The sequence below is a fragment of the Erithacus rubecula genome (assembly GCF_903797595.1).
Source record: "Erithacus rubecula genome assembly, chromosome: 3".
In the NCBI taxonomy this organism is placed as follows: Eukaryota; Metazoa; Chordata; class Aves; order Passeriformes; family Muscicapidae; genus Erithacus; species Erithacus rubecula.
In genome coordinates this window covers 17,815,694-17,841,895 of record NC_136689.1, presented here as the reverse complement: position 1 = coordinate 17,841,895, position 26,202 = coordinate 17,815,694, and the positions used below count along the sequence as shown (strand labels likewise).

The 26,202-nt window shown below is 38.5% G+C and overlaps 1 protein-coding gene across 9 annotated transcripts in view; it reads left to right on the top strand.

Moving 5' to 3' along the window:
• Positions 1-26,202, top strand: part of MLLT10 (MLLT10 histone lysine methyltransferase DOT1L cofactor) — a 125,112-nt gene that overhangs the window by 5,598 nt on the left and 93,312 nt on the right. For all 9 annotated transcript variants that reach the window (XM_079300844.1, XM_079300847.1, XM_079300846.1 and 6 more), the window contains exon 4: positions 17,335-17,389. In XM_079300844.1, the coding sequence (XP_079156970.1) occupies positions 17,335-17,389 (55 nt within the window). The remainder of the gene's footprint in view (positions 1-17,334; positions 17,390-26,202) is intronic.

The window sequence follows — 26,202 nt, the reverse complement described above, 5'->3', positions numbered from 1 at the left end:
CAGTGTGTTTACATGACCTGTTTGCTGCACCTATTTCCTTCTCTAATATAAATAAAGTGCTATAGAAATGGTGGCAAGACTTACTGTTGAATGAATTTTTGGCACAGATCTAAAGAATCTCTCTCCTCTGCTTTTTGCCACTAACGTGTTCACAATGCCCAGGGCAATTGAGACTTAGTTCTTCCAAAGCAGACCTGTTGGTATGAGCAAGAAGGGATTGGTTTTTGTATGTTCCTGAAGTATTTGTCAATAGAAAATCAAAACCCTTTCTGAAGAAAGACTTGTTTCTTTTCCTGGGGAGAGCATCAGCTGTGTAAAGTTTTAAGAGTAGCATTTTTTAATGTTGCTGAGTTTGATATGTACAGGTTGATAGAAAAGTTAAAATACAGAGGAGAGAGAGAAAGCTGGTGACTACAAGAGAATTTTCCTAGACTATGATAGGGAATCCTTGTGGTTTGTAATGTAGTTAATCCTGGCTTCACAAGGAGTGAAAGAGAACTGTCCAGAGTATAAATAGTGTCTCGCTGTATTAGGATAATTTCTTGAGTTTACCAAGAGAATAGCTTTGATAGACTACTTTACTTTGCTGTTTGAATTGAAGAAGCAATATAATATAATAACTGAATTTTCTGCCAAGTGTATTCTGTTATTGTTTCCACCAAACAATGTCTCTTTAATTCAACATACTGATTGCTGATTTTGTTTTGAAAAAAGAAATCCCATTTGTAATGTAGTGTAGGTTTAAGTGGTTCTCAGGTGAAACTGATTGCATGTGAGGTGTAACAGTTGAAGTTTTAACAACTATTTGTGTATTAGTGAGTTAGAAACATGGTGGCTGTATCTGAAGTGTCTTGGAGCAGCTCTTGACATTCAGAATGTAAACTCAAGCCCTGACTTCTGTATGGAAACTGGAGCTTTACAGTAAGCAGTTTACCAGATGCAGAAGTTTTAATGCACTTGCTTACAAAACCAAACGTCCTTATCATCACTGTATGAGACTGAAGTTTGTTTTTTCTCTTGGCCTTTTTGCCTATAAACAAATCAGAATTAAGTTAATCATATTACATTGGCTATGTTTCTGCTTACTTTTAATCTTTAAAAAGACCTCAGTATTGTGCTCAAGGCATATATATATATCTATGATGATGCTGTCTGTGTTGTGTGTTTTTGGGGTGCCTTTCTTGGTTGTTTTTCTTTTTTAATCTTCAGTTGCTGGACAAATAAATTCAGTCTGATAAGCAACTGCAGTTAATTGCTTACACTAAAGTTAGTCTTGTTTTAACAATGAGAAGAAATGGGCTGATTCAGGAGCACGTGATGCAAGCTGGTGGGTCACCAGAGAAGTTAGCTTAACAGCAGACTTGGACAGGTACTTCCACGTACTATCAAGTGTTATGCACTGGTGTGTACTGTGTTCCCTTTTTTTGTGTGCTGCCTCTAGGCTGGTACATCCTGGGTGGGAGCCAAAGTGGTGGCTGGTTGACTTGTGTGTTTTTGTGGGGAGCTGGGAGCCAGTGCCTTGGCTGCTGCATGGTCAGTTGGAAAGCACTGCTCCATGCCGGACAAGTCATACTGAATTTTGAATCCAGCAGGGTCATGTTTTCCTCTGTGAGAGAAAGTGTGACTTTTCTGAAACTGAGCTGTTTGGATAATGTATATATTGAGGTGGCTGGTAATTATTTTTCTTCCTTTTTAATCGTGCTTATGTAGTACATAGTTGAAGATTGTAATCCCAGTATGCACTTCTTACGTCACTGTGTAAGTTTGTAACTATTGCTTGAAAAATCTTAGTTTTCTCTAAATCAGCTCATTTCTCTTAGCTGATCTACGGTGAGCTTGAAATTCAAGTCTCTTCAAGATAGGTAGTGACTGCTCTCAGCTTTGCCTGTGTCAGCACCAGCTGTTATAACCGTGCACTGTGGGCCCTTTTGGTGTCTTCAGATGTGTCTGAACTTCTGAGTCAAAAAGCAGGGCAAAAACGTATTGATGTAGAAAAAGTTAATTTTGAGGTCTATGTGAGGTTATATACATATGGACTACTACATTTGGGACTTTGGTTCCTGGCTTAAGAAATTGGATGGTGCATGCATGTTGTCCAAGGGGTGATAGTTCTGGTACCCAAAGAAAGACTGGAGAACTAAATTTAGGATTTGTAGTACAAGTGTTGTTGAAAAAGGCTTTTTCCCCTGCCATAATCATGTTGTGTGTCAAGCGTCTTCCTTGATGATCTTATGTTAAGAATAATTTATATAGAATATATAGTGGGGTAAAAATAGACAATGTGTTTATGGCTTAGTGCAAGCTACTACTCTTCATACTCATCATGAAGGAGCTGCAGTAATCTGTATGATGGAGTCCAGGTGGGAGGTCACTATTTGTACGGGTGGATTGGTCAGGCTTTTTAGCTATGTGTAGGTTCTGTTCTTCTGAATCCAACTTGAATCAGAGACCAGGAGATCTCTGTACTGAACTCAAGTGTTAAGAATTCCAGGAAGTTTTGCTACCTCAAAGTGTAGCTCAGATGCTAAATATGAAGTTGGATTGCTTGCATTGCAGGTGAATCACTATGTTGACCTGTTTCACTGGAATATGAGTGTTGTAGCCTGTCCTTGCGTCTGGAAGAATCAGTTTAGACTTGGTACAAGTTACCCTAATGTTGTAACAGTGGTGGTTTTTTGCTTGGCATTTCCGTGGGGTTTTTTTGGTGGGGTGGCTTCTGAAGTTAAATGCAGTCATGGTCCAGAACTGAATCAGCATATTTGTGTGACACTACAGCTTGCCTAATAAGCCATCTAGATTTTAGTCTTGGGAAATGTGCTTGCTGAGGGGGCTGTGACTCGCTGTGGAGCTAGCCACCTAAGACATGGCATAGCCTCCCTCTGTATCTCAGCTCTGTCTGGCATAACTGGAGTCTGTGCTTGCACATGTGCTTTTTGGAACTTGGTGTGGAGACAAAAGGACTGTCATTGTAGAGTAAGTTTTGACCATACAGTACTCAGTACTTAAGGGTTCAGAGCAGTAGAAATGCAACTATACTGTTTACCCAGTTCAGGTATGCTGTGTGCTCATAGTGATAGATTCCTCTTGGTTGTCCTATGACACCTGAGCTGCATTTGCAGCTGCTGCACAGATGATCCAGAGTCTGAACAATTGAACTTTATTTATTTATTTATTTATAGTCATGAATATAACAAGAGTTGAGGCTCTCTCCAAATTTTCTTTAAAAAAAGTCTCATCACATTCATCTACAAACTTTTTTTGTGAAGTTGCTCATAAGAATTGTTTGATGTATCCATGTTTTTACACCTCACCCCCAGCATTTATGTATTCTAAAATAAGCAAGAATGCTGTATTACTTGCCTTTTGCCTAAACAGAGGCAAAGAAGGAGGAATTAGGAATGCAGCCTTTTGATGTGCAGACATGTTTTTGGTCAGTGCTCTGACACCTCTGGCTCAAAAGGTTGCCTGCAGGGGAGTGGGATCTCTGCTTATTAAAACCTGACTGTCTAAACTAGAATGAATGTTGATAAACAGTACAGGTGAACTAAACTTTATTTTAAAAGAAGACAACTTGCTGATTTTTTTTTCTTCAATTTGAATACTGTCCATCAATAAGGACTATTATACTGTGAAGTCTCTAGACATCCCTTGAAATAATTCTTAAAAAAATGTAGAAATTTATGTTTCTTTAATGTGTATCCATATTTTTTCTTAAGGGACACTTCATGTAAGAATATTACTACAGCCACTTTAAGAATATTGTAACAAACATTACTAGAAGAATTGCATTAGTTTTGAGCGCACTGCAGAAAAATGAATCTTTTTGCTTTTGTTATTTGTCTGTTATTTATGAATGGCTGTACAGTCTAGAAGGCATTGAATATTAGTTTGTAGCTGTATATCTTGAATAAAAAGTCTGCCTAAGGAGATACTTAGAGAGAACATATTGTATTTGGTTTATGTGACAAGGTTTTGTTAATAAAGGGGCACCAGGAAAGATTTCCCTGAGAAGCTGCCAGAAACATCCCCTGTGTCTGCTGGAGTCAATGGCAGCCTGGCTCCAGGACAGACCTGCTGCTGGCCAAGGCTGAGCCAATCAGCAACCGTGGCAGTGCCCCTGGGATAACATATTTAAGAACAGATAAAAAAACCCTGCTGTACAGAAACTGCAGCTGGAGAGAGAAGTGAGAATGTGTGAGAGAAACAACTCTGCAGACACCAAGGTCGCTGAAGAAGGAGGGGGAGGAGGTGCTCCAGGTGCTGGAGTGGACATTCCCTTGCAGCTGGTGGTGAAGACTGTGGGAAGCCAGGCTGTCCCCCTGCAGTCCATGGAAGTCAGCTGGGGAACAGAAACCCACATGCAGCCCATGGAAGACCCCGTGCTGGAGCAGGTAGATGTGCCTGAAGAAGGCTGTGACCCCATGGGAAGCCCGTGCTGGAGCAGGCTCCTGTCAGGACTTGTATAGAGAGAGGCCCATGCTGGAACAGCTTTGCTGACAGGACTTGGGACCTGTGGGGATTCCCTAGTGGAGCAGCCTTCCTATGGGACTGCTCCCCATGGAAGGGGGGGCATACTGAAGCAGTTTGTGAAGAACTAGTGCCTGTGAGAAAGACATACTTTGGAGAAGTTGGTAGAGGATTGTCTCCTTTGGGAGGGACCCCATGCTGAAGCAGGGGAAGAGTGTGAGGATTTCTACCCCTGAGATGAAAGAGGAAACAGCATGTGGTGAACTTACCACAGCTCCCGTTCTCCCGTTCTTCTCTGCTGTTGGGTGAGAGGAGGTAGTAGAAATGGGGAGTGAAGCTGAGCCTGGGAAAAATTGAGGGATGGAGAGAAGGTATTTTAAGATTCAGTTTTCATTTTCTCATTATCCTACTCTGACTTGCTTAGTAATAAATCAATTTTTCCCTAAATTGAATTTGCTTTACCCATGATGGTAACTAGTGAGTAGTTTCTCTCTTTTTGTTTACTAGGAGCCTTTTCTTCAATTTCTGTCCCCTGTCCAGCTGAGGAAGGGAGTGAGTGTTGATGGGCACCTAGTATCCAGCCAGGTCCAACTCACCATGGTGTGTTTTGGTGCCACAGATGAGGCATAGGGAAGTCAGGATAAGGAAAGTAATTGTGGAGGCAGCAGCCAAAACTTGGACTGAACAGAATTAGAGAGAAAAGTGAAATGATTGTGGAGACTTTGTGTTGTTCTGATTGTGGTGAAGGTGCAAATTTTTATTTTGAAATGCTATTGATTGAGCGATGCATGTTTCTTGTCCATTACATAGATGGGTGAATGTTGTTTGCATTACATTTCATGAGTATGAGAAAATATTTTTTCCTGTGCGTGTTTTGTTGGTGTATATAGTGAATACAGACCTGAAACCTTATTGTACTGCAGCTCAAAGGATGACTGAATTGCTTATCATTACAGTGTCTGGTCTTCAAGGTTAGGAGTACTAGAAGTGCAGTGTAGTTTGTGTGTACTTCCCCAGTGTATCAAAGTGGGAGTATTAATGCCATTTCTGATTGTGCTTCCTTCATGCTCTTTTTTTCTTCCTTTCTTTTTGTGCTGCATTTTTCCCTGCTTGTATGTGTACTTGGTTTGTAAATAGATAGATGAGTTCATAAACTTATCTGAAGCACTTTCCTGCAGCAAAGGTCTGCTACTTCTAAGTTTTGACTAGCTACAGTTTACTGAAACATACATGTAATTCGTGCAGTAGTTTATAATTACATTATACAAATTATGGTTACATAGAGTATTCAGGCTTTAAAACAGTGTTAGTGTTACATGACTCAAGTACTACTTGATCAAAAACTTTTAAACATAGATTTTGATTTAACAGGTACTTCAGTGAATAGTTGAAAGGTTCTTTGGCAAAATTACTAACCGAAGTGAGGCTAGAACAAAATATTTTCCCTTACAGGAATTGCATAATCCTTATGTGGAAATGTTTTATGACTGTTTGTTTCATTGTGTTCATTGGCAGAAGTCTCTAAAGTAAACAAGGAGTTCTTCAAGTGGTGAGAAGCCTTGCTTAGAATTGATGCTAACATTTTATAGCTAGGAATTTTTAGGATAAAGCTATGGTATGTTGTGGAGGCTGGTGAGAGTCAGGAAAAAAATAAGCAGTGTGAATTATCCCAAGCTACTCAAAAGAAAACAGAAGGGAAATAATTAATAACAAAGCTAGCACCTGCTGTTGTGGACAGGAGGAGTGGGTGAGAAATGTGATGTTTTGGTAAAAGCATGTCTACAGGACATGTTGCCTTCCTTGGACCAATGAGCTGATTCTATCCATTAGTTCTGTGAACCAGTCTATAAAAGTGTGTTTACTTCTGCAATAAATCACTGCTGCTTCTGCTTTCCGCATGAAGCCTGCTTTCTAGCCTTACAGGGACAGTATGTTGCAGAAGAACATTGAAATTAACCATTGCATACTGTATTTTCTTCATGTAGATTGAATTGGGTCAGTCGCATACTTTAGGCTGATAAAAAAAATTGTTGGTGTTTAGTTGGAAATGCAGCCAAATGTGATAGGAATTTCTCATAGTCTTCTGATGCTTTATATTAAAGATCAGTGTATGAATCTTAAACTTTTTGTATGTTTATAACTTGGATTCTTGCAACATCTTAGCAGGGCTTACTAGTTTGAAGTATATGGGAGGAGATTTATGGTTTTGGATTTCCAAAGTTGTAGTAGCCAGATCATGATACACCTTGTTTGCTATCACTGTGTTACATTGTACCCTACATTATTTCACTTTCAGTTACCTTACAGACGCTGAGTGAAAGTATGACTAAGTGTGGATGGTCTTGGAAGAATGCTGATTTGCATGTTGAGTGCCTCTAATCTTCCTGTCACAGTCTACAAATTTAGTATCTATAGTAGATGTTTTTGATAGAGCTAACTGAATCTGCATATATTTTTATCTGATGCCTTGATAAAAAGAACTAGGTCAACTCTCTTTAATTTATCCAGGTATAAACGCTAAAATGCTTTGGATAGTCAGTCTGTTTTTCTTTCATCTGTCAACTGTCTGCTTTAAAAAAAAGTTCTTTCCTTCTCCTGGGACAGATGACTGAATAGAGATGGGGCAGAGATTTGGCAAATTTATCAGCATCAAGAAATGGTAATTTTAAGATGAAGATGACTTAATTTCTTAAGTTGTCAAGTTGTAGAACACAGCATTTTGGAAGAGAAGTACTGACAGCATGCATTCGTTTGCTTTATTAGTGATGTCAGCCAGCTGGGGATTCTTATATGTGGCAGAAAATACTTTGATTCCTGTTGGTGCTTCATTGTGGTTTATGAACACTGGAGTCTAGCATGAATCATAGCAGAACATTGCAGCTTTAATTTGCCTTTTTTTTGATATTTGAAATTTGTGTAGTTAGCTCCTTGCTGACTTCTGTTTCAAATCCTGGCATGGTTGTAAGATATTATTTATAGAGTCATCTAGATCAAAATAGTGAAGGTGGGTATTTTGTGAGTTTATAAGGTTTATATAGGGTATATAATGTTTGAACATACCATAGGTGAAGAGCATTGATAAGGTATATTACTATCCCACTGTAATTTAGAAACTGATAAATAAGGAAGTGTGGATTTTGTTCTGTAGATAGAAGTCTCTTCTTTGGCTGAGCCACATGTTCCTAAAGCAGCTCATCCTCATCACAGCTGTACTGTGTCGGGGAAAAATGAACTTTAGACTCTGAAGAGTATTACAAAGCATGAATGTTAAAATAGAAAGGAACTCTAATGGGAGTTTTCATAGTACCTAATTGGTTTTGAAGAAAAAACCCCAAAAAATCAGTAAAATATCAGAGTAATAGCATTTGGTATGAATGGATAGCCTAAGTTTGGTGTAAGTAGATATTCAATAATTTTCAGCAGCAGCTGGGAATGCTTGTGAGTTTTTTGGAGTTTCTGGAGGCTTCAAGGGCTGAGGTGTTGATCTTCCCTGGTTAGTGTTTGTACATAGTCAGTAGTGATCTTGCTTCATTGAAGATTGCTTGAAGCAGGGAATAGAAAGATGAGAAGTCACTGCATTCTGAGGGCTGGGGGTTGCCAGCAGGTGTAGATGTGGTCAGTCTGGTGCATATCCTGTTGCTGGGTCTGTTCTTATGCTAACTGCCTGTAACTTCACATCGATTGATAGAATTGATGCGAAGATTTAAATTTCCAGATAAAAATGTCTTGGCAGCAGTGTAGTGGTTTGCATTTCTCTGCAAATTGTCTGTGGATTTTTCTTTTTGTTGTCTAGTCTTGCAAAATTTGTTTCCTTGAAAGCTCTAAGATACTTATTTTTCTGTAGATAGGCTCTGATTAGCTGAACTTAAGTTAGGTTTTCTATTAACTATAATCTGTGTGTGGTTCTTAATTAGCACACTTTCATTGAAGTGCCTTTAGAATATGGTGTCTTTTTAGACAGAGCTGTGTATACATTGGTTGCTCAGCACCATATTTTTCTGAACTTAACACAAAATAGCCACTAAATTTACCCTAAATTTTTCCAGGTTTATTAGGGGGGAAAGGAGAATTTTTCCTGTCTTCAGTGTTTTCATTCCAATGTACATGTGTTGTATTTTACTTTTATTTTTTCCTACTGAAGAAAACACACTAGAGTGAGAGGAATGTGTAAAGTATAAAACAAAATTATAAAATACAGGATTCTTTCCCCTGGAGAAAATCAAATACTAGTTTCAGATCCTTTAGGGGAGAAGGAAAATAAATAACAAGAAGGTTTTGAACTTAGGAGATAATTTTTCATTGAAAGAAGTGAATAAGCTTCAAATAGTTGTGTATAGATTGGATGGCATATGTACAGCATTGGCATTACTGAAACTCTAGATGTAATTTTTAATAAACTTTTTGTTCAGAGTGGTTTTCTAGATAGTCTTTTTTTCCTCAGAATATATACATTTTTGACAGAAATAGGTTTGTGTCTGCCAGCATTAAATTGTTTTACTTTAACTAAAATAACTACCCATATCAAGATCTTTACCCATCTAAACCAATTTTTAAATTCATATTAAGATATTATTAGGTCATTATTATTATTATTATTATTATTACTATTATTAAGGTATTATTTGAAGCAGGAGCATTTAAGACTACCTAGCATATTTGTAGTCTGTAGGATTGGGGAAGATCATCCTAGATATAATAAAGAATATTATAGGGGTCTTCTACAGGTGTCTTTTCTTCTGGTAAAACCCAAGGGTGAGACAAAATGTTATGGAATGCTGGTGAAGGCACATGAAGCTGTACCACAGAACCTGGGATATGGCTATCTGGACACAGTCAGTTGTGCTGCAAACTATGGCAGCTACATATAAATGGCAGTCAGGGCTGCTGAGCATTATGGGCTGCCAGTTGGAAAGCCATCAGTTAGAAGCTGACCCTCTGATCAGCTGCTTTGCTCACCTTTGTAAATCTGCCATGTGCTTTGGAAAAGATTGTTGAGTTAGTACATCTTGATATGCACAGAAACACCCAGTATCATGGTGTGCTGTAAAATAGATGTATTTGAAAGCAAATTTGGAAGTAAAGCAATAAAAGACTTGGCAATTGACTCTTTCCTCCTAGGTTAATTTTAAAAGTGATAAGAATTTGAAGGATTCATGGAATCATCTAATAGTTAAGGTTGGAAGAAAACTGTGATCATAGAGCCCAGATGTTAACTCAGATGTTATTCACGACTAAACTGTGTCTCTCACATGCCTTTTGAGCACTTCAGAGATGGTGCTTTTGCCATTTGCCTGGGCAGCCTATTCTGATCAGCCTGATCACCCTTTCAATGAAGAAAATTTTCCCAATATCCAGTCTAAACCTACTGTGGTGAAACTTGAGGTGATTTCTACTTGTCCTGTTACTTTTCACCTGGGGAAGAGTCTGACACCCACCTTGCTACACCCTTTTTCAGAGAGCAGAGAGATGTGGAGTTGTAGATTAAATATTCCCTGAGCCTCTTCCAGATTAAACCCCCAACTCCCTCAGCTGCTCCTCATCAGGCTTGTGCTCCAGACTCTTCCTCAGCTCCATTGCCCTTCCCTGGTCTCTCTGCTGCACTTCAGTGTCCTTTTGGAATTGGGGGGCCCAGAACTGAGCACAGGATTCAGGGTGTGGCCTCCCCAGTGCTGAATACAGGGGGATGGTCCCTGCCCTGGTCCTGCTGGCCACACTGTTGCTGCTCCAGGCCAGGATGCCATTGGCCTCCTTGGCCCCCTGGGCACTCACTGGCTCATGTTCAGCTGCTGTTGACCAGCACCCCCAAATCCTTTTCCAGCCTGCATCTTTGCAGGCACTCTGCCCCAGCCTGTAGCCCTGCAGGGGCTGTTGTGACCCAAGGGCAGGAGCAGGCACAAGCACTTGGCCTTGTTGAGCCTCAGAGCTGTGGCCTCTGCCCATCAGTGCAGCCTGGCCAGATCCCCCTGCAGAGCCTTCCTGCCCTCCAGCAGATCAACACTCCCAGCCAGCTCAGTGTGGCTGCAAACTCACTGAGGGTGTCCTGGATCCCCTCAGTGGGTCATTGATAAAGATATTCACCAGAACTGGTCCCAGCACTGAGCCCTGGGGATCAGCACTGGATGTGATTCCATTCACCAAGAGCCTCTGGGCCCAGCCATCCCAACAGTTCTGTGTGCATCCAACAGAGCAGCTGGCCAAGCCATGAGCAGCCAGCTTCTGCAGGAGATGCTGTGGGAAAGGGTGTCCAAGGCTTTCCTGAAGTCCAGGTGGGCACATCCAGAGCCTTTCACTGATCCACTGAGTGTGTCATCTTATGATAGAAAAAGAGATCAGGTTGGTCAATAAGGACCTGCCCATGCTGGCTGTGCCCATGATAGTCCTGCAATTCCCTGGATCTTCCATTCAGCCTTTCTTGTGGATAAAATGTCTTAATTGCTAATCCCCACTCAACTGAGACCTCCCTGGTTAGCCAAGGCTGAAAAGTGATTGAAAGTGAGTTGGCAAGCTCTTCTGCCATCTCCCTCAGTACCCATGGATCCCATCCAGCTCCATAGACTTGTGATTGTCTAAATGGCAGGGCAGGTCACTGACAATTTTCCTTTTGGATTATGGGGACCTGATTCTGTCTTCCAGCCTATATTTTTACTAAAATGTGGTTTAAAATTGCAGCAAGAAGTGGATTTAACCATTCTTCTGTTTGTTTAATGATTACCAGGAGCAGCAGAATAAAATATTTTGTCTGATAACTTTTAACTTCTGTTGACAAAAAAAAATTGAAAGAGCTTGAGTGTTGACTTTCAAGAACTGTTATGCTGATTGTATGTAACTCTCTGTTTTTGTTATTTGTAACTTTATGGATCACATACTGCCATCTCATAGAGTTGTTTCTTTCAGTTAAATACTGTTGGGGCTTGGGGTTTTGCTTTTTTTTCTCCTTTTGTCAAGCAGTATGAAACAGTAATTCTGTGATCAAAATGTACTTTGGAGAATAAAAACTGTTGTGGAAGAGTGTCATACTGGGTATATGCACCTTGACAGGGAATTTAAGCTTCCAAATGTGACATTTTGCATGTATGGCTGATGCCTGTTGGAAATCTTTAAATACATGAATGTCAGGGAAATATCAAAACAAAATTGAGCAAGAAATCTGTATTACTAGCAACATAAATTTAGTCTGTTTCAAGTGTATGTTTTTTTCCCTTCTCCCTTTTCGCCTTCCCTTGCCATTTTTAGCCAGTATAGATAATGCCACCTCCCAAATAAGGTAGTTATATCCTTTATATCTTTTCTTGACCACCTCTCTGCGTTCCTCTTACATTTGTTATCTGATGTTGTTCTTGTAGCCTTATGGAAAGGTGGCTCAAAGAAGGGATCTGACTGGAAAAAAAATTTTTTTTAGGTTGCTGGTTAGGATTTCCATTAGTCAATTGAGTGCTTTTGCCAGAGCAAGGAAGACAGTAGAAAGAACACAGCAGGGGATGGTCAGAGCTCTTCGTGATCTTCTTCAGGCAGCACAGTGCAATTATGCTGCCTTAAAGTGAGCCTGTAGTAAAGTCAGCTGGAACTGCAGCCTGATGTCTTGACTAACTTTAAGGAAGTGTGGTCTGTTTGATCTGCTGTAGATCCTGTGTTATTTAGGTTAACAGGTCACACTGAAAGAAACATTTTATTGCTTCATTGCAATGCTGGGAATTCAGTCCTGCAGGATTTTACTTGGTTGACAGTCATTATTCAGGTGAATGGTTCCAATGGCCTAGCTTGGGCGACAATTCAGTAAATTACTTGCACAAGAATTCTTTCACCTTTGTTTTCTTATAACAAGAGGCAGCATGTAATGGATGTCTGCAGATGATGCTTTATGAACGTGCTCCAAATTTTCAGAACCCTGAGGGAAGAACAATGTTATATTCATATTACTATTTTTCTTCTTTCCTGCTTGTGTAGTCTTGTCTCTGTCTCTCTTTAGCTTCCATATTTGCCATGTGCCTTTTGCTCTTTCCCTTCATTTCAACATGAATAAAGTAGTCTCTTGGATTGAATCAGTTTCTCTATGCCTTTCCAGTTGAAAAATTGGTAGAGCTAGGTTTAGCAAAAAGACTTGGAAAATGATATTTGTGTAATGTTACCTAATGCTGCTTAAGGTAGCTCTTAGTCCTGGTTAAAATGGAAAGGCATATGTATCTAGAATAGAGGAAAAACACTTTATACCACAATATAGTGGAGCCAGATTGGACTATAAATTATTCAGTATGGGAAGCTGGAATTGTTTAGCTCCTTGTTTTACTTTGGTCTTCCATTCTTGCAACTTTATTCTGATGGGTGTCTTTAGTAGACACTTCTGTTCTTTTATGGTATTATTTCAGTTCTTTTATTTCTTCTTGGTTATTTTTACTTCTTAAATAATATTGAGAGGATAAAAAGTTTCTTTCTTTTTCTGTATGGATATCTCATGCTTTTGAATTTAGTTCTCTGCTGGGTGATGTTTTAAAGACTGGACTCCTCAGGAGGCAATGGGTTTTTCCTCAGACCCAGGCAATTTGCCTGAATGCTAAAGGTATAGGATCAGTCTTTGTTTACTTAATTGAGTTGCTGTTTATGTAGCTCAGAAGTGAGTTGTGACAGTCACGCTGTCAGACTCTTCCAGCTTCACAGCTTTGAGATTAGTTTCACTTTAGTCCTCTACAGGAAGCCTCATAGTCCAAAGCCATTCCTGCTGAGAGTTCACCCAGTTCTGCATGGACAGAATCTAGATCCATGAACTTCATCTCTTCCACCAAAGAGCTGCAAAAGTGACATGTCCTTACACTCGGCAAGGACAGGAAGGAAAAGGATTATGTCATTTTCTACAACTTCACTGTGTTCCTTCAGCTGGTATTTGTCTCTTCACTCTCTTCAGATCTGATTCAGCTGCCTGTACCTATAGCACCACATGTGCTGCTGCACCTCCTGAGCTGCCCTTTAGCACACCAGAGGATGTGATTATTCTCTAGGGTCACAATCAGCGTCTGTAGTGCTCACATTTACACTGCTTAGCCTAATGATATTTATCTGAATTGTTAATCAGTCATAGCAGCTTGTCCTATTTGTGCTGTGGTGTCTTGTAGGTGTTGTATCTACCCCTGCTACCTGCTCTGTCTACCCTGCACGACTGGTTTAGAAGTTCCTCACAGTCTTTCTGAATGCTCAGACAATAAATCTGTTTCAGAAATCCTTTGCCAGAGATAAGACTTATAACACACAACTGGAGAAAAGAGCCTTGTTATAGTCCATGTGCTCAAATATTAGAGACCATATGTGTGGATCATCAGATTATTCCATCTACTGTGTTGCATCAACATGCATGATAAAAAGATCAAAATACTATTCCCTCCATTTTAGAACTAGTAATAAAGTGTTAGTTGAATGAAAAAAAAATATCTGGTAGCTACTTGTCTCAAAGCATGAGATTCACTGTTCCTACCTGGCAAAGGTCCTGGTTTTACTACGTGGTATGTATTGAAACTTGGCAAGCAGAAATGGGTGACAGAATCTGAGCGTGGAGGCTGGGAAGGAGTTAGGTTCCTAATGCAGAGATGGGCTCCGGATGGCTGTGTGCTGTGTTAGCTTACTAGGGTGCTACTTTATTGCAGATTGTGGCCAGATTTCATGGCACCAGAAGTGCTCTGTGTTATCTAAGTGCAAATATCTCTGCGCAGTTACCAGTTGTCAGCACCTTGAGAGATGAGTGCAATTCTGCACTCAAGTTTTCTTCCACTGTCAAAGCTTCCTCCTCCACTTCAGTTTTCTGTCTTGCATCTTCTCTGACTGGTTGCAGCCAGGACTTTGGAGGATTATTGAGGGACCTGGGTCCTTGTAGACATAGCAGATGAAAATAATTCAGGTGAAGCTGATGAGACTGAATGGAGCATACTTAACTCTTCTGCATAAAGGACTGACTCAGGTTATTACATCTTAGTGTCCTGTGATCATTTTGATTTATTTTGTGGTAAAGTTTGCACAAGAAGCTTTCTGATTCTTTTATTACTGGTTCTGCAGTGCTGTGGCTCCCTGTCTTTAGTTTTGCTGATGCAACTGTGTGATTATGCTTAAATTGCATTGTTGGTATGATCTGAATTAAAAATGTTAAAAAGTTTATTTCATTCTATTTCACTGATCTGTTCTAAGGGGCAGCCCTACAGATAGTTGTGTTAGTAGCTGAGGGAGTGGTGGAGGGAAAAATTAAGGGGGAGGTGAAGGGAAGAAGTGAACCTCCTAAACTGGTTTTGCCACTAGTGAAAATGCATGTCAGACTTCCATAGGCTTGCAAAGGTGGGGCAAGGTAGAAGATGTTGGCAGCTTCTCTTTCACATCATCTCATCTCATTGGCTTTAAGCTGCCAGCTTGCAGCTTTGGGGTGGGAGCAAATTTTATTGCACTGTGACCATCAATACATTCCAGGCTTTTTTTTTTTTTAGAAATCTGGTTCAGTGTATGAGAAATTCACTGAAATGAAACTGTTGCTACTGTGTGTCTCTCAGTGTTTTAGTATTTAATACTTGGAGAGTTGAAGTGTTAAGATGCAGCTCACAAATATACTTTAAAAAAAAAAAGGTGTAATGATCCAAGTCTGCAGGCAACTTGCAGAATGGTTAAGATCACTTTTATATCTGAATTTCACTGTGGACTTAATGCTGACTTTCAATAAATTGCTGATTATTTTAGTGAGAGAGAGATTAGTGAAGCAAAGGACAAAAGGATTCTTCTTTCTGTGTGCAGCTCTCTATACCAGTGCACTGAGAAAAAATAAGGTTTTTTTCTAGTTTACCTTCCATGAAAACATCTTTGCTGCTAATATAAATTTTTTTACAGGTTAAGAAGGATAATCTTACAAATTTCTTACAGGTTAAGATAGTCCTTGAGATATACTTTAGCCATATGAATTTCAGGAATGGAATTTCTAGTTCCTCAAAAAGGTTTGCACAATCTGTTTCTGAGGCACTTTTAGCATCATAGGCTCCTTTATCTGCTGTCTTGTCAGTTAGCTAGTAATGGAGAATTGCACTGTTCAGGGAACAGCAAAAAGATGAGGTTTCCCACTCTGTTTGAAGGATATGTGTTAAGTTTGCATCTGATGATCTTGATTTGCTTAAGAAGATTATTAGATTTGTATGCTTTGAGTTGTCCCTAATTGGGAAAAATATGAAGGTTGGAATATGGTGATTCCTTGGTATAGGATCTGATATACTGGTGTTCCTGTGCTAGTAATTTGGAGCACTTGACATGGCATATGTGTCAAATCTGGTAATTTCTGTCATCTCTGGTTTGGAATTAGTTCACATGCTCTAGGATACTTAGAAATAAACATGCTATTAGGAACTTGATAGGAGGCAGTGATAGCAGAAAAACTGTTCTATTGTGATGCTGGTATATGTTGGAAGAATATTATATCATAGATGACTTTGACCCAGGGCTGGCAGGGACATGAAGGAAGTTTGCAGATGATACAAAACTGGCAGGAGCTGTTCACTCCCTCAAAGGCAAAAAGGTCCTGCAGACCCCTCAACAAGTCAGAGGGCTGGGCAATCACCAACCACATGAAGCTCAGTGAGGAGAAGTGCTGGATTCTGCACCTGGGATGGGGCAACCCTGGATGTACAAACAGACTGGGGAATGAGAGGCTGGAGAGCAGTGCCACAGAAAGGGACCTGGGGTGCTGGTCCATGGCAAGTTGAACATGAGCCAGCAGTGCCCTGGCAGCCAGGAGGGCCAACCCTGTCCTGGGGGGCATCAGGAACTGCATCAGCAGCAGGGCAAAGGAGGGATTGTCCTGCTCTGCTCTGCACTGGGGTAGCTTCACCACGAGTGCTGTTCTGGGTGCTACAATATAAAAAAAGACATGAAACTGTTAGAGTATAGGGCCATGAGAATGGTGAAAGGCATTGAGGGGAAGCTGTGTGAAGAGCAGCTGAGGTCTCTTGGGTTGTTCATCTTGGAGAAGACTAAGAGAAGACATCGCTGGAGTCTGCAATTTCCTCATGAGGGGAAGAGGAGGGTCAGGCAGTGATCTCTTCTCTGTAGTAACCAGTGGCAGGGCCCCAGGGAATGGTCTGAGTTGTGTCATGGGAGGTTGAAGTTGGATGTTAGATAAATGTTCTTCAACCAGAGGGTGGTTGCACACTTAACAGGCTCCCCAGGGAGGTGATCACAGTGCTAAGAGTGCTGACACAGTTCCAGAACTGTTTGGACACTACTCTCGGGCACACTGGGATGACTCTTGGGGTGGTGCTGCGCAGGGTTAAGAGCTGGTCTTTGATGAACCTTGTGGGTCCCAGTTTATTCTGTCATTCTGTGATCAAACTGCATATTTCCAGACATGTGGTTTTGCTACAGTTGATAATTTCTGACCTCCTTTTTCCAAGACAGAGAGTGAGGTTGGTTTTTGTCTGTCAGTTATGTGCACCTGTGCTGATCATATCCACAACACTTCTTTGTGACTGACCGTGTTGGTAAATACAGAGAGGCTAGGAGAAGGAAATACAGTAGGGAGGTTTTTGGGCTGCTTCTTGGCATTAAAGACTACCTTAGGCTATAGTTTTTGGAGGCTTGTCTCCAGAATTCCATGGTGTGGAACCCAGGAAGAAAATCTTGGAAGTAGAACTGCGAGTAGCTTGAATGTATGTCATAGTTCCAAGATCTGGAGGAGAATGCTTTATTTTTCAGAAACTAACATTAATATTTAAGTAAAGGTTAAGTGAAAACACACCCATTCACTTTTAAAGAATGGTTGCTTCATTAATATCAGATAACAGTTTTAATGTATGTGGTTTCTTTTTCAATGCTTCTATGATCATTCCATTTTTTTATTTTATTTTTGCTTTTTTTTCCTAGAGATGTGAATTATGCCCTCATAAGGATGGTGCTTTAAAGAGAACAGATAATGGGGGTAAGTTTTATTCTTGCTTTTTGTGAACTCTATTGTTTTGTATGAGGGAAATGAATCTGTGGAAATAAAATTAGAGGGATCCTAACATAAAAGAAAACACAGACTGCATTGGAAAGAGATGACTATTTTAGTAACTCTTATTTGTCCATTCTAGGCTCAATTTACTTTGAGGACATCTGTCATTCTTAGTTTAAGTTTTAGGAAAAAAGTTACAATAGTAGTAGTTACAATAGTGCATTTTAACATAAGATTTAATGGGTAAAATGGATGAATTTTATGTGTATTTAGTTGGAGCCTGAGCATTTATAGAAAGCTGTTGAAAGTGTACCATTCATGGAGGAAAGTGGAATGTTTTATGTCTATAGCCTAGACTCAGTGCACCAGTGCATTTTCTAAGGTTGACTCTTTCATGCCTGATTTACTAATAGGTTCTACAAGAAAGAAGTTAGAGCTGGAAAGTTACCTCTCTCTTGCATCTTTCTAATCTCACTGTTCAGGTTATCATCAGTTCTACTCCTGCTGAGTAGAACTGCCAGAGAAAGTCTCCACTGAATATCCTGTCTTGATTATGATTATATTAATAGCTGGGTGATATGAGTGAAAAAATTCAATTAACTTTTCAATCACTTTTGGAATGTTGCCTTCTCTCTCTCTAGTAGGTAGTTCTAAATTCCTATCCATCATCTATCTGTAAATAGCCAAGTCATTTTGATTCTGAACCTTTTCTCTTGTGAGAGGAGAAAATATGATCTGTATTCTGGAATTCACTTGGACAGTATATGTAAATTGTATGCTGCAGATTCCATGCTGTGTACGTAATATTCTAGCTAATTAAATCTTAACTTAGTGTTGATGCAGCTTTGCTATTTCTGTTTCAGTTGAGTTGCAGGAACACAGGGCCTGCTCATGTTTGTGCTGGTCTACCTTTTCCCTTATGAACCCTTGACTGCTCTGTTCATATATATATATATATATATATATATATATGCTCTAGGCTTTCCATCTTAGTGTCAACTGGCTCAAACACATCACTGAACTTAGTGCCCAGTACTTAAGTCTTCCTCTTCTTTATTATTCTTCTTATGTTGATACATGCAATGTTGAATTAATTTCTTTAGAAATGGCAGCTGGACACTTTCTTTTTAGGAAATAGTAATAAGAAAGCCTGAAATGTCTTGAAATATACAGTAAAATTTGTGAAGTGTAAAGTAGTTGAAGTGTTTTCTGGTTTTATACTTAAAAGTAGTATTTGGGAATGCTTTGCTCTGTGGTGACCTTGAAACATATTTGCTTGAAGTCTTGAGAACTTACTCTGATAGTGTGCATCAAAGATGTGAGCATCCTCTTAGTTATCTTTCATATGACTCTATTAATTGTAATTATAAATTCTTGTCTGAAAGTGAATCACTTTATAAAATTGAAATCCTTTGAGTTTAAATAGCAAAGATATAACACTGTACTGTAATTTTAATATCCAAAAGTTTTATCATTGAAAGCTTCATAGTGAAAATATCATAGCTGAGAGGCTTAAGAATTTTCTTCTGAAAATACCCAGCCTCTGCAACAGATCTTGTCTGTGGTGTTGAAAACAGTGAATTCTACTTTGTGGACCAAATGCCCTTTAAATAATAGCTTTACAGAAGGATGTGCACCTTGGAAAAGACTTTGACTCGTGTTGCATTTTAGAAATCTGCATTCTTACTTGAAGCTTTCCTTTCAGAGTTACCTAACAAAAGAATGTGCCAGAAGATTTTTAGACTTAAAGAAATACTGTTGAAGATCAGATAATGGGCTTGCCAGTTGAAAATGGCATTTTCAGTAGGTTAATGCTTAATTTTTTTTTAATGCTGTTACACTTTTGCCACGCAAATCATAAAAAGATGCAGGTACTTGAGAAGAAACTTGGAAACAAACAATTCTTGTAAAACCTTGTAAGAATCTAACTTTATAAACTTGTAATTATGCAGACTTTTTTGAAGTAGAGAGATAATTAAATGGTCTTAGCTTTTCAGAACAAGAGAAGAAATTGCTGATTTTAAGTCAGTGATAAAAGGTTTTTCATCTTTCTGCCTTCTGGCAACAAATAACTTCATTTTGTAGCCCAAAAAAAAACAGTGTTTTTTTGTTTCGAATATGCAGATACCTTAGCCCATAAATGTCCTGCTGCTCCTGTAGTTTTTATTTTTTTTAAAGTCTTCTGGATATTTGCTTTATAATAAGGTGAAGGACTATTTTGGGCATTGAAGGTACTGTATTTTCTTTTATGTTTAGAAGATTAACGGGGTACTGAGCTTTTGTTATAGTGCTCCATGCTTTTCTTAACCTGCAGTATGATGCTGTTACTACAGTGAGGGTCCTTGCTATGCATTGTTTTGTGGTCCTGTGTGATGGTACTAGCTTTTAAAACTCTTTTTTCCTGCCCCTGCATTCCTTTTCAGCTGCATGAAAACTTCCCTGACCTAGCTGCCCATGCTAATGCTGATAGAAGGAATGACCAGGATTGTTCTTTTAGCAGCAGCCTAAATTACCTGTGTTAAGTCAGTTGCACAATTGTAACTGAAGGCAGCCTAATCTTAGAGCTCTTCTGTAATGGTCTTATTTTACCTTTAAGAACTCTAGGGCACTACATGTATAACAGTAGTCTGGGAATCAAACTTGTGTTTTTTATAAGTATTATTAACTGACTATAGGTGTAATTAACTGATTTATATTATGGTAGCATATCGTGTGGTTGTGTTGGTATTTTGTGAATTTTTGTCCCTTCCTCCCAACCCCTCCCCACATAGTGCAAAGTTCCTTTGTGTGCATTCTTCTTCCTTCTCCCCCTCCTTTTACTGGGCTGTTGCTGCTTATCTGACCTTTTGGAGACCACTTTCTTTAAATTTGCTTCTGAGGTTTTATGTTTCCATTTGGAGTCTGTCTGATTCTGCCTTAGTTGTGCATATCAGGTTAATGTGGGTCCTCTAGTGTCATCTATGTCAAATACAGAATTACAATTTTTAGTGATTCCTTAAATACAGCATTATTGGAGTGTTACTAAATACAGCATTATTGGAGCTTTACTGTCATGGATTTTACAGAAAACTTAGAAGTGACAGCCTGAGATAGTAAGAGGAGTATATCATGGAGGCCAAACAATATTTGTCCTGCTCTCTTTGTCATTGTGAACTGGATTCTTGAGAAGGGTCTCATGTGCCTTCTCAGAATAGTTTCCTGGCCTACAGGCATTTATGCTTTGTGACTTCTTGCTCCAGATACGGTCTTTTTGTGTTTAATGGAAGATGAGTCTGTCACACTATTGAGGTACTGTCTTCTGTATAAAGTTTAGTGTCCATAATGTTGTGTGGCAAGGCATTTTGCAGTTATTCAGTATGATGGGTCCATGAGTTTCTTTTGAACCTGTTACCTCATGGTTTTATTTGATGCCACTTGGTATTTGCAAACTGGGATAGCAAAGGTCAGTTATTCTGTGTTCACCTTTCTTCCTGTAACCTTCTTGGATATACTGGAGAGTACACAGATGCCTGCCTGTTGTTGGTTTGGTGGTGGTGGCTACTGGTGCTGTAATCAGAACCTGAAGTGAGCCCAAGGAGATAGTTCTGTCTGGATTTGTGTGGAATATATCCTAGTCTGCTTCAGTGTCCCTCCTGGTCTTTCCATTGTCAGAGACCTGGACTGGCCTCGAGCAGGAGCAGCTGAGGTCTGTTTGCCCATGCTTGTTCAGTCTCTGCACTGTGTGAAAGTGGCTGTTCTGCTCCTGCCCTTGCACAGATCTTGGAAACAATACTCTTGCATTAGCCAAATGGAGTCTGGACTAGTATCTGTGGTGTGCTTTATCTGCCAACGGGCTTATCTGTCCTAAGGATTGTTAAGAGTTGACTGTATTTAGCTACACATTTGATTTAATTAATTTTTAAGTGTAATAGGACATTGCACAATTATGAGCAGGGTATTTGTAACAAATTTTAAGAATTAGCTTTGAATAAGTTCTAGTATTTTGTCTGCCTAGTATCTATGACTGTCTTAGGGCTAAGGTTAAGTTTTGTGAACAAAAAATAATCCTTCCTGCATGTGGACTTCATTCTTATAAAAACATTAGGACTTTCTCAGTGTTCAGATACTGGAATTACATAAATTCTGTTAAACTATTACCTGTTTAAAAAAAATTAATTACTGTTTTCTTATTGATACTAGAAGTAGAAAAGTAAGATTGAATTGAAAAAGGAACTTTTCTCTCTGAATATATGACAGAACTCCTCAATAGATTTGGTGTTCACGTTAATTTAGGGGAACCTAAATTAAACATTTTTTAAACATGACTGAATATGAAAGTTTTTTAAAATGAGAAAACCTGATACATATATGAGTTTCTTATTGATTTTCTGTCTTATGTGTAAGAAGGCTATTGAAAGATTAATTTTCTTTTAACTTGATGGATTGGTAGGTGGATTAGTAGTTGAATAAAATATAAACACATTTTTTTAAAAACAGGGAAGTATCAAGTGACATTTGTTTGAAGGTACTTGAGAACTGTTGGCATTTGACGATTTTGGGCCTTTCTGTCTAGTAATATTTCCTTAACTGTTACAGTAATTTTCTTTGGATTTTTGACACTCAGTGAGGAGGAAATAAAATCATGACTATTTGGACTGATTATAGCTTTTTGAATCTCAGTTCTTTTATCTTCTTGTAATACTGAGTATGCATTCTGGTTTTTAAGCAAATTGTTTACTTGTATCTAATACAGCGCATCTCACTTTCAAATAGTTTTCTTGCAGTAATCTTTTCTTGCAGTAATCTACAACAAAATTCTCTGTAAGCTTAAAAGGTTTGATTTTGCTATACAAGCTGTTACTTTGAAATCTGATTCCAGTGGATGATGATCAGGAATGCTGTGTAACAGCATTCTTTGTGTGACTTTTCACCAAGACTTCTTTCATGCAGCTGCTTGGGGGAAGGCCAGCTAACAATGTGGTGGTTTTATGTCATGGTCCAGACCCTCTTCCCACCCCCTGGGTTAGAGGCAGGATCTCCCAAGTCTATAAAAACATTATATGCTAGGCTTTCCCGTTGCTGTTGTTATTATTAGAGTCTCACTGTCTGGTTTACTGTTCTGATGAGTTTTCTTGGTGTTAATGTCTAAGAATGTGGATGGTATAATGTTATATGTACACACTGAGGCGTATGCATTTTGCAAGTGCTTACCTACAAATGTTCTGGCCTTTTGGAGCAGATTTTACAGCAGTGTTTATGTATTTTTTTAAATTGGTAAAGAAAAAAGATAATAAATTTAAAATAGTGCAGTAATAAAAATGCATATATTACCATAGAAAGTATTGTATATTTATGATTTACATTACGGTTAATCACGGTGTATATCTAGAAATTTTTTAAAGTGTTTTAGGTGCTTATTTACACATTTCTTCCTTTTGTTGTATGAAAGGATTTCTTGAGAGAGGTGGAAGAAATTCAGTAATTCCATAGCATGCCAGATAAAATAATTAAAGCTATTAGCTTACTCAGTAGACTAATGGACTTTCGTCTGTAGCTGTTTCATAGACCAATTATTTGTTTCACTGCACAGTGATGATTCAAAATTAATCAATTCTTTGCTCGAGGAGCAGATTTTTCTAAATGGAGTATTTTGTGAAATCCAGTAGTAGGACTTTGTAGGATGAAGCCTTTTTCTTCATAGACAAATAGTATTTATTTTACCTTTTTAGCAAATTGTCCATTCTATACCAATGATGAGGTTGACTACCAGCCACAAAACTGAGAGCTCTACTGGTTAGTGTGGCACTTTCTTTTTACCCCACTTCAAAGAGTGGATCAAACAATGTAGTATGAATAATGCTGTATTATTCATAGCAAACTCTAAATCTTTATTTAGTAGAGTAAGGAAAAGTCAGTAACTTCAGCTGACAGATTTCTTATCTGCAAGTTTTTTTGTTTTCACGAGAAAAAAAGATCAGGGTTAAAAGTATATGGAATGTCTTAATGAAGAGACACTTAACTAAAGGTTTAAAATAGTACTTAATCTTTCCCTTTGGCAAAGACTAACAGTAATGGTCTTAAGTACATGTTTGAAAGTTGAATCCAGCAGAGTTGGATAGAGCTCAGCCTTTGGGTCAGTCAGCAGATCTGATAGTTGTGGAAATGGAGGGTGCAATTTCATGTAATCTAGGACAGCTGTTGACCTCTGCTGAAAGGAGGGGACTGTGCTTTTCCCCTGGCTGGGTGTTTCTGCACTGATGGTTTTGTGTATGGTAATCATGGGACCTCAGTGTGGATTGCTTCAAGCCAGTGACTGATTTTGCTCAAAGGTAAACTACTAAGTTTCCAGCAAATTTAGTAATGAGATGAAAAAGAGATTATTTTCCTGCTACATACAAACTCATACTGCAAGGAGAGTGCAAAAATGTACAGTTGAAAGTGAAGAGTAAGGTGAGATCCTGCTTTTCAGTGATAGTCTACAGCTGGAATGCATTGAGATGTATCCTTAATTGACACCTTGAAGCAATCCTCATATGAAACTAACATTTCAATAAAGGAAATTTTTTCCACACTAGAATAATAAATACATCCTCTTGGCTTGGGAGTGAGCTGTAGTTAGAAATAAAGTAAGACTTCTTTAATTAAATGTAATGGACTCTTTAGGAACTTAAAATGCATAAACAAATTTTGCTCTGATATTGATGCATGGTTAGGGGAGGGTGATAATATCCCAGAACTCTTGTGCTACCAGGCTGGTGCTGTGGCTGGGGTTCAGAGTGGCTTCACCATTCTGGTCTCTGCAGTGTGTCAGTGCTTTGCTGTGCAGCTTCAGCACTGACCGTGGCTCGTCGAGGAGTCCCTGCTCTGTGCCTCAGTTCATAAGCAAGATGTGGGCTTCCCTTGCTGTGGATGGTAGGATGGCTTATATGTTTGTTCCTGTTATTTTATTATGAAGTCAAAGACTATAAAAGCTAAGTTTGAAAATCCTCATTGGAAGGCAGTTTAAAAGTATTGCGAGTTTATTTAGGGGGAAAGCGCTTGTGAATCAAATTTTGAGCCATTAAGCAGTAGTTGTAAAGGCAAAAATTTAGTTAGATGGGTAAACATACTATGTGTTGTTTACTGCCCTGGGTTTTCTTTGTTAATTTACTTTGGTAGAGTTTACTTCTAATTATAGAACTCTTTGTTGGCAACAGTCTTATCTTTGCTGATGGTGGAGTTGCTAGAAATTACTTTTTCCTGTCACATTGGGATAACAGATCAACTATTAATTTTCAGCTAGGGATCTGAAGTCTGAGCTTTGTTACTCTGAACATTAGTGAACAATGTATATTAAAATTATACCTGATAATTACGTAGTGCACTGAGTTAAAAGTCAGTAAGGCACCAGAAATAAAAATCTCTGTGAAAGATTGGTAACATGGATAGAATCTATGGTGGTAATTAAGCATTTTGTGAACTAGAATGAAAAGTAAAAATTTACAAAATACAATGGTGTGTCTTTCTAAGAGATAAATCAAAATAAAAATTCACTTAAGTGAAATGGTACAAGTCTCATATTGTGGTTTAAACTTTGAAGACTTCTCAGCATGCATTTCCAGTTTTCAATGTTGGAAAAAATTGATTTCATTGTTGTTATCAAAGAAGATCTTAGAGTTACTTTATATGTGGTTTTTCATGTTGTTTTAAAGTTGGTAGAATTTGTTTTCTAAGATCTTTCCAAAGGAAAATGTGTTAGTTCTATTTGTGTGATGTTTTTTAGAAAACACACTGAATTTCTTTTTTAAAAGTAAGCAGCATTTCCTAAAGTTACTGAACTAAAAGTGCAGTTGTAAATACTTTAAACTTTGTCTATCACCGATAAATAAAAATTAAAAATTATGTTTTATAATTTCTGGATGGAGACAGTAATTGTTGTAGGACATTGGGGTTTTTTGAAGCAAAAGAGGCAGTGAATCTGTCAGCCCGTTGTAGCCTGAGGGGTTTCTTCAGCAGTTTCAGAGAAAACAGTTCTAATTAGAGTGCAGAGAAACAAGCAAACTTGATAGCTAATTTGAATCCTTATGATATGTTGTTTAGGCTTTCTAGTTTAAAAACAAGAAATTAAATTCATTCAAGTAAGCAAGGAAAACAATATTGTGTGGTAAGAATAATATTATTGAGAAGGCACTGTCTCAAAGATTGAAAAATAAATAAATCTAAGGGAAAATTTAAGAGCATTTTGCAAGCTGCCAGTATCTCTATTTGCAAAAATGTGTCCTGCACTCTCTTCCAGTTGTCCTGAAAGTGAGATGAAACCAAAAGTAAATTTGATATAAGGAATTCCGTAAGAGTTTGTTAGCAATTACTGCAAGTTTCATAAGTAAAATTTTAGAAGTGAGTAATATATCTGTGACCATTTGCCTGGATTCAAACCACACATAATTAAAGTGAATGGAATCTTATCATTGATTTAAAGAGTAAATGATATGGTTTATAGTGATGAGTTTAATGAACTCATTTGGAACAAAAGTAATCTCAAAAATGGCTGAGTTCCTGGCTAAATTTGGAGAACAATTAAGAGAAAATAGGAATATCTTGCTATTATTTCTGTGCGGTGTCTGGGTGAAGAGGAGAGGTAATAAAATAATTTCAGTTGCAATAGAATCTAGGAAGAATGTTTTGAATGTTTTTGAGTGTGTAGAACAGTGCTGTTGGAGGTTTTTATTTAATGATCTAAAACATGGCTGTACAATGACTTAAACATTGGTAAAGCTTAAAAGGACAGGATTTAGTGATGTTTTTTATTCCTGGGTGAGGAGGGAAAAGGTGTATAGTTG